At 69.5% G+C, this 7,592-nt stretch overlaps 3 protein-coding genes across 3 annotated transcripts in view; all 3 read left to right on the top strand.

Moving 5' to 3' along the window:
* Positions 1-314: 314 nt before the first annotated feature.
* On the top strand, positions 315-626 carry H696_01214 (hypothetical protein; the record flags this gene model as incomplete). Its single annotated transcript, XM_009495099.1, has 1 exon — positions 315-626. A coding segment is annotated over one exon (312 nt), but the record flags the coding sequence as incomplete, so codon positions are not given.
* Positions 627-662: 36 nt separating this feature from the next.
* On the top strand, positions 663-2,940 carry H696_01213 (hypothetical protein; the record flags this gene model as incomplete). The annotated part of the gene is made up of 7 exons (XM_009495098.1): positions 663-696; positions 935-1,099; positions 1,274-1,357; positions 1,506-2,111; positions 2,219-2,302; positions 2,555-2,638; positions 2,783-2,940. The coding sequence occupies 7 exons, from the start codon at positions 663-665 to the stop codon at positions 2,938-2,940; spliced, it is 1,215 nt and encodes a 404-aa protein (XP_009493373.1).
* Positions 2,941-6,894: 3,954 nt separating this feature from the next.
* The window catches only part of H696_01212 (hypothetical protein), a 5,325-nt gene continuing 4,627 nt past the window's right edge, over positions 6,895-7,592 (top strand). The window contains exon 1 of the mRNA XM_009495097.1: positions 6,895-7,483. Within this exon, the coding sequence (XP_009493372.1) occupies positions 7,046-7,483 (438 nt within the window). The 5' untranslated portion in view covers positions 6,895-7,045. The remainder of the gene's footprint in view (positions 7,484-7,592) is intronic.

The following is a 7,592-nucleotide window of genomic DNA, read 5'->3' as shown; positions in this document are numbered from 1 at the left end:
CCCTCCACCTCCCTCCCACACACCCCGGCAGGCTCCCCCTCCAAGGACCTGCCTGAATCTCGCCGGAGCCACCGAGCAGCTCGGACTCGGTCTCCCCCGCGCCAGCTTCCTTACGGCGCCGGAGCAGCCCCCCTCCCCGTCCCCGCGGCCGCACCCCCGTGCAGCCCTCCGCTCACCCCCTCCCCTCTCCCCCCTGCTCGGAGAGGACCGTCACGCTGACTTCCTCGGCCGTCCGCTCGCTTCGCGCACGCAGCGCCCGCCGCTCCTGGCCCCGTGGCAACCTGTCACCTCGGAGTACCGGCCCTTCCCTCCAGTCCGAGAGTACCCAGTCCCGCAGTCGCTTCTGCCGCCGGTCACAGCCGAATCTCGCCCTCCGCGTTCGGGCGTCCGTTCAGCGCCCGCCACTCAGTCTCACTCGCGCCGGCCACCTCTGCTCCACCGGGTTCCTCCCGGCTGCCCGTCGTCGTCGCCGCCTGTCAACACCGGACGCCCCCGCCGTCGCCGCCGCCACCACCACCACGACGTCGCTCGCCGCCGCCGCCGCCGCCACCCCCCGCCGTACGGCCTACGCCGTGACTCTCTCCCGTCGCGCTCGCCGCCTGAGCAGCGTCGCCTCGCTGAGCTAAACGCCCGCGCCCGCGCGTGTGTGCCCTCCTCCTGGCATGATACTTGGCCAGTTTCTCTCCTCGGGTCATGGTGCGTTGTCGGTGTCCTCGGCCCCCGGCCCCGAGGGCCGGGCAGGGGGGGGGGGGGGGGGGGGGACTCCGGGCACGTAGGGGAGGCAGGGGGGGGGGGGGGGGGAGGGCGCAGACCGAGACACCGAGGGACCGTGCTCCTGTTGGTGATTTGCGTACGACCATGTGTCGGAACCCGTGCCTAACCCTGGCCCACCGCATGTTGTCGCTCTCCTCCGGCCGCGGGCCCTGTCTCCCAGGCGACCCGGAGGGCTATATACGTGGTCGCCTTGACAATCATGTATCCAGCCCTGTGCTGGATGTTGTCAAGGCATTCCTTGGGCCTCGTCCGACCGATGGCTCATCCCTCGCGTCGGGGGCCGCCGCCACTGCCGGCCCCCGCCACGGCTCGGTCAGCATCAGTGGTGCGTCCCTCCGCAGGATAACCCGCGCCCAGGGCAAAGCCCATGGCTGCCCCGTCGCCTCGCCGATTGCCGGGCTCTGACCCATCTGCCCGCTGATCCTCGCCATCGTCCTGTCTCCCTGCTCCCTGGCAATGCATCCCATGCGCGCGCGCGCGCGCGCACGCACGCACGCAGGCGTCCCTCTGGGCCAGCCGGATGTCGATTTGCTGGCCAATCTCCTGTCCGGTCCGCACCGTGTCGGCTCCATCGACCTCACCGGTACGTGCCCTTCTGGCAATGCGGTGGGAGCACCACGCCCTCTGCCGCTCCTCTCTCTCTCTCTCCCTCCCTCCCCCCTGTGTTGCTTCTGCGGGGAGGGGGGGGGGAGTGCCCATGCATCGTCTAACAGCATGTGGCTCGTGTTCAGGCAATCTCATCGGCGATCAGGGTGCCTGCAGCATTGCCACCGCCTTGCGGGAGTGCACCTCCGTGACTGAGGTCACTCTGGCTGGGCAGTGCATCACCTCGCAGGGGGCCTTGGCATTGGCCGAGGCGCTTGCTGGGGACCTGTCCGACCCGGCCGCGGCTACTGCCACCAGTACCGTGAGGGATCCCTCCTGCTGCCCATCCCATCGGGCTTTCGGCCATCATCACCCGGCATCGATGGCCCCGCCGGACTATGACGAGGTGATGCGCCTGGCTCTTGGGTCTCGGCGGCGCCCGGAGGAGTATCTCACCATCCATCGGCACTTTGCTGGCAAGGTGACCCCGATGACCTGTGGTGCTGAGCGCCAGGCCGAGCCTACCTTCGCCGCCTCCTGCCGGCCGACACGGAACCTCTCCGTTCGGTCGCTGGCCCTTCCTCACAATATGCTGGGTGACATGGGAGCTCTGCAGCTGGCGGCGGCGCTGCTCCGCGGAGCGGTTGTCGAGCACCTTGACCTCTCGGACAACGGCATTTCCTGCGTGGGCCTGCAGGCTCTGGCCATCGCCCTGCAGCGTGGCGCCCAGTTGAAGTCTCTGCAGCTGGACTGTGCGTGTAGAGCATGCTGGGCCTTTCTCTGCTCCCTCTTTCCCTTTCCGGGCCCGTGCAAATCCGCACATGCAAGTGGCCGGCTTTACTGACAGCGGACGTCCCAGTCAATCGCATTGCTTCGGAAGGCGTCATTTTGCTGCTCGGCGCTTTGAAGGAGAACACTTCTCTCGAGTCTCTGTCTCTTCGAGGTATGTGTCCATCCATACACACACACACACACACACACGCACGCACGCACGCACGCACGCACGCACGCATGCACACATCCATGCATCTATAAAGAGGTTCTTTGGTATGCGCCTGTATGAATGCTCCGGGGCTTCGCGATGGAGACCGAGGATCGGGCCTTTTCATGCGCATGCATCCTTTGCTTGATCTCCCGACCCGGCCCCTGACCTGCATCTGCCTCCCTTGTTGGATCCATCCGCCCGGGCCGCCAGGCAACCAGATCGATGAGGATATCCTCCCGCACCTTGCCGAGGTCCTCGCCCAGAACTCCACCCTTCATACTATTGACCTTTCCTGTGCGTTTTTTTTTCCCCCTGCGCTCCGATCGAGCCCCTCCCTCAGGGGTTCCTTTTCTCCCCCCGCCAGACACACAAATGGCCATCAGACAACTTACATGCCCTCCTTGCGTGTGCCGGGACGATGGTGTCGATGCACCTTAGCAAACGTCTTCTCTTGGCCGATCGACAGTGATGGCCCAGATGTCTCTTCTTCTGCCGAGGATGATTCGAGGGCCATGAACGGGTCCCCCGAGGCTGTTCGTCGTGCTCTGGTGAACTCCCTTGATGCAAACACAACGTTGCGGTGTTTGCACATGTAACGAGGGCGGAAAGGCCGGCGGGTGAGGGGGGCGGTGTGTCTGCCGACTGCTGTATCTCCCTCCCTCCTTCCCATGTTTTTTTTTTTTCTGGGCGGGGGACCTCTCGGCTGCATGCAAGCCCGGATAAAGTATCTTGTTTCTTTTCCTCAGCGACTTCCCCCTTCGCTTGGGCAACCAATAATGTTCTATTTGTGCTGAGATCGGGGCCGGGGACGGCGGACCAGGTGGGCGGCGGACCAGGTGGGCGGCAACCGAGCGACGGTGGAAGGCAGGCGCGGAGCGGGCCTGCCATCCTTGGTGTGCGGCGACCCGATGCCCGGCGTGGGTGCGTGCGTGCGTGTGTGCATGAACGCCTGGGACCCGAGGGGGATGGGGCGGCGGTCGGAGGCGAGGCAATTGTGGAAGGGCGATCCGTACCGTGTGATGCTGTCACGGGTTCCTGAAAGTGGTGCTCCCCTCACCAATAGCGCACACTGGTGATAGCGCTTTTCCGGGCGGCTCTGGCGCCGCGCGCGCCAATGTCGTGCAAGTGATCCGGCCAATGCTTCGTGACCGGAGCAGGAATGCGGGCTTCGCATTTTCGCCATCCATATCTCTCTCCCGGCTGCAAGTCTGAAGGCGTCTGCAATGCCGGTGACCCTCGGAGAGGAGGACCTATGAAGGTGTAGCGGGGCTCGGGGGGGGGGGGGGGGGGGGGGGGGGTTTTGGTCCCTCCCCCCGGGGGGGGGGGGGGGGGGGGGGGCCGGCCGGGAGACCGACAAAGGGAAGGCACCTGGGGGGGGGGCGCGCAGAGCCAGGGGGGGGCGGCGGCCCCGGCTCTCATCCGGGCCCGGCAGGGTCCCCCCCCCCCCCCCCGCCCGGCCCGGCCCGGCCCCGGGGCCGGGAGAAGTTGGCACATTGGGACCGGGCCGACCGTGGCCCGGGGGGCCCAGGGCATGACTGGACGAGGGCCCCGGATGTGGCGGAGGAAGGTGTGCCGATCGGCCGGGCGCAGCAGTGCGCGACGTTGAGCAGAGACATTCACACGCCATGGGGGGGGGGGGCTGAGCAGCAGGGGGGAGGCGGGGCGCGCGCAGCAGCAACAGCAGCGGCATCTTCTACAAGGCAGGAAGTGTCGGCCCCAGGGCCCGGGCCCCTTCTTCCCCATCGCCTGGCGGCTCCGCCCTCTTGGGGGCCCCGCGGGTCGGGTGACGGGGCGGTGGGGTGCCCCGGGGGGGGGGGGGGGGGGGGGAGGGACGGCAGCGGCGGCGGCGGCGGCGGCGGCGGCGGCGGCGGCGGCGGCGGCGGCGGCGGCGGCGGCGACGAGGCGGCGTTGGTGTGGGCGAGGGAACATTCACGTCCGCTCCAATAAATTGTCGGCCCATGTGCGTGAGCCCCCCCCCGCCTCGCCCCCACCGGGCTCGGGCCGGCCCCGGCAGGAGGGGGCCGCCGGGGGGGGGCCAGGGGGACACGCTCGCATGGGGGCTCACAGGTCAGCGCGTGCGCGTGCCTGCAGCAGCACATGCGTGAGAGCTCCCATGGGCCGTGCACCGAACACCGAGCATCTCCGGAGGGTACACACCTCCAGATGGTCTGGAACAGCGCAGGCGGTGCGGAGGTTCATTCTGCCTGGCGGCTTCTCGGCGCGGCCGGGCGCGCGGGCCGGGGACCGACGCACCGGCGCGGGGGGCCCCCCTGCGCGCAGGCTGTACGATGGCAACTGCTTCCACAGGGGGGGGGGGGCGGGGCGAGGAGGAAGTCCCCTCCACAGCGCATGCGCACCTCGAAATGCTCCACCCTCCCCCCTACACTCTCGCTCCGGGCAGGAGAGACCGCCCTTGGTGGGAACGGGGGGAGGGCGCAGACGCCGGATGAGCCATATTATTATAAGAATAAATTATATATTTATTGTGCTCTGCATATTGTTCGCGTTGGGCCGGCAATTGCTGTCGGGCCCGACGGCATACCCGGGCGGCGTGTCCCTACAAATGCCCATCACGCCCCGGGCCGGGTGGGGTGGCTAACCCCCTCCCCCTCCCCCCCCCCCGCCCCTCCCTGTGTGCCTTCCCCAGCATGAGCGCTTTCGGCTCCTTCGGGCCTGGGCATTTGTCTCTTCTGCTGCCCTTCCGACCGGGTTGGGTGCGGATAAGGCTGTACGGTTCACTTCTGTCGACGGGAGTGCCTGGGGGGGCCCACGCCCTCCGATGGGCACACCGGCACCCCCGAGCAGGCCGACAGCCTTGGGCTTTCTCGTGCTTCTCGAAAGGGCGGTGGCCAGCTGGCTCCCTCGGGACACCGAGCCCGGGGCGGTGTCCCCTCTTTGTCCCCCCTTTCGGAGGGGGGCCGGCGTGAGCCGAAACTCCCGCCCGGGACGATGGACGGATGCGGCGCTTAGGCTGGTCACTGGTGTTGTTGTCTGCACCCAGTGCCGGCCGGCTGGCCGGGGGGGGGGGAGCGGGGGATTGTGACCAGGCGGGCATCCGCGTGTCTTGGAGCCGGGCCGAGGGGCCGCCGCCCCGGGGGCGAGATGCGGAATAAAAAAAACACACAGGCCTCCCGCCCAAGAAGCTGGTCCTGCTTCTGGAAGACAGAAACAGGGGCACAAAGTGTTTCGTTCCGCTGCCAGGGGGCTGGTAGGGGGGGGGGGCCTTCCCCGGCTCCGGCGTCCGGACGCATCGCCGCTCGGAGGGGAACACCGGCCCCGGGGCGTGTTCGGGATCCGGAAGGAGGCACGCGCGTGCGCGCCGCCGGGCCGCCGGCGCAGGACGTGGCCTTGCAGCCAACTGCCCGGGAGACTGGGGCTAAACTCGCCCGGCGCGACACGCACCACTGTCATCCCCCCGCCCGGGGGAGAAGCACCTTGCGGGGGGGGGGGAGTTGCGCTTCTTGGTGGCGCGGCTGCCACCTTCCTCGCTGGGCGTCCCTTTCGGGGCCACCGGCCCCCTGCACCCTCATCGCCTGTGGACGGGCTCGGGCCGGGGGGCGGGGGGGGGCACATCCTCGTTCGCGCACCACACATGTGTGCATGCGTGCCGTTCCCCCCTGCGGCCTGCTCGTGCCTGATCCTTTACACGCCCGCCTGGGCGAAGGCCGCCCGCCCCCCCCGGACTGGGGGCCATTTATGCCGAGGGAAGCACGCGCCGCGCCGCCGCCCCCCCCCCCCCGCCGCGCCCGGCGTCTCCCTTGTCGCCCAGAGATTGGAGGAGACTGCCGCGGGGGATGCGCCCGACCTTGCGGCTCGGCTCATGCTGGCCGGGCCTCCCCGTCTGAGCCGCACACACGCGCGCGTGCGCGCGCGCACTGGGTAGATCGGACCCGACGCCGCGGCCGGCGTGCCATTGCGAGCCACCGGCAAGAATGCGCGCCCGATGGGGCGGCGGCGTCCTGCCTCCGGGTTTCTAGGCACGGCCGCAGCCGAGGGTACCACCGGGGCGGGCCGTCGGAGGAATTCTCGCGACAGGGCAGCTCTCATCGGCCTGGCGTGCGTGCCCTTCCCCCGGGTCCCGCATTCTCCCGTGTTTCGGAGCATCGCGCGCGCGCGCGCACAGGCCCGAGGGGGGCTGGCCCCGCGGCCTCCGCCCGGGGGAGGAAGGCAAAGGCATGGCCCTGCCCCTCGGCCCCCCCCCCCCCTTCCCCTCCACCACGGGGGAGGTGAGTTCGTGAGTTCGTGAGACGCCCCCGGTCCAGGGGATCCTGTGGCGTAGATTTCGAGAGGGGCCACCATGTGCCCCATGCGGCGGTCGGCTTTTCGTCAGCCGGCTCCATCCCCTCCTCCTTCCCTCCTTCCACAAGCGTAGCCTCCCCCCCCCCCATTCCCCCCTCTGCCTCTGTCTCTCGTCCCTTTTTTGTCTCGCCCTCCCCTCCCCGGACTCCCCTCGGGCGATCGGGCTGCCCTCCCGCCCCCCTTCTCCCTCCTCCCTCCCCGGACGGCTGGCGTGGAAGGACGGCCACCAACACGCTCCCCCCCCCCCCCTCCCCCCCTCCCCTCTCCCTCTCCCTCCGGCAATAGCCAGCCGGCTCGGGTGAGGTAGGGCTCTCGATTTCGCACTTCCCTCTCGGTCCTTCTCTTCTTCCTCCCCCTCTCCGCTCTTCCTGCCCCCCCCCCCCTCCTGCCCTCTCTCTTGCCATGGGAAATACCATCAGCAAGGGGTCCGGCGGCGCGGCGGCCGACGCCGGGGCCCCCGGCGCCTCCTCCGGGGGCACGGTCCCCTCTTCCCCCCCCCGGAGCCGATCCTCCAGCCAGGCCAAGCGCGGCAAGGGTCTCGGTGGCCGTCGCCGGAATCGGCGTAGCGCCGCATCCGGCGGCGCGGCCGATCCCACCTCCGGCAGCTCCATGCCCCCGAAGCACCGGAACCCCGATGGACGTGGTGCTCCACCGGGCTTTGTCCCGTCGAAGGACGCCGAAGCCGCGGCTCCCCCACAGCGCCCGGAAACCGACGAGGAGCTTGACCGCCTCTTCGAGGCGATGATGGTCGACCGCGGCATGGATGCTCGGACCCTGGAGCAACTCCGCGCCTTGCCGGCCTCCAGCAAGTGGCCCATGCTGTCGCACGACTTGCGTGTGGTGCGCCCCCGCCCTGCCCCCCGCCCTGCCCCTGTTCTTTCTTCCCCCCCAGTGCGGCACACGCCTCTGCCGGCTCCCGCCATTTCCGAGCTATATGCCGCCGCGGCTT

This window comes from Fonticula alba, assembly GCF_000388065.1.
Source record: "Fonticula alba strain ATCC 38817 unplaced genomic scaffold supercont2.2, whole genome shotgun sequence".
NCBI lineage: Eukaryota > Rotosphaerida > Fonticulaceae > Fonticula > Fonticula alba.
The sequence above is the reverse complement of the archived record's forward strand: the minus strand, read 5'-3'. Positions and strand labels throughout refer to the sequence as shown.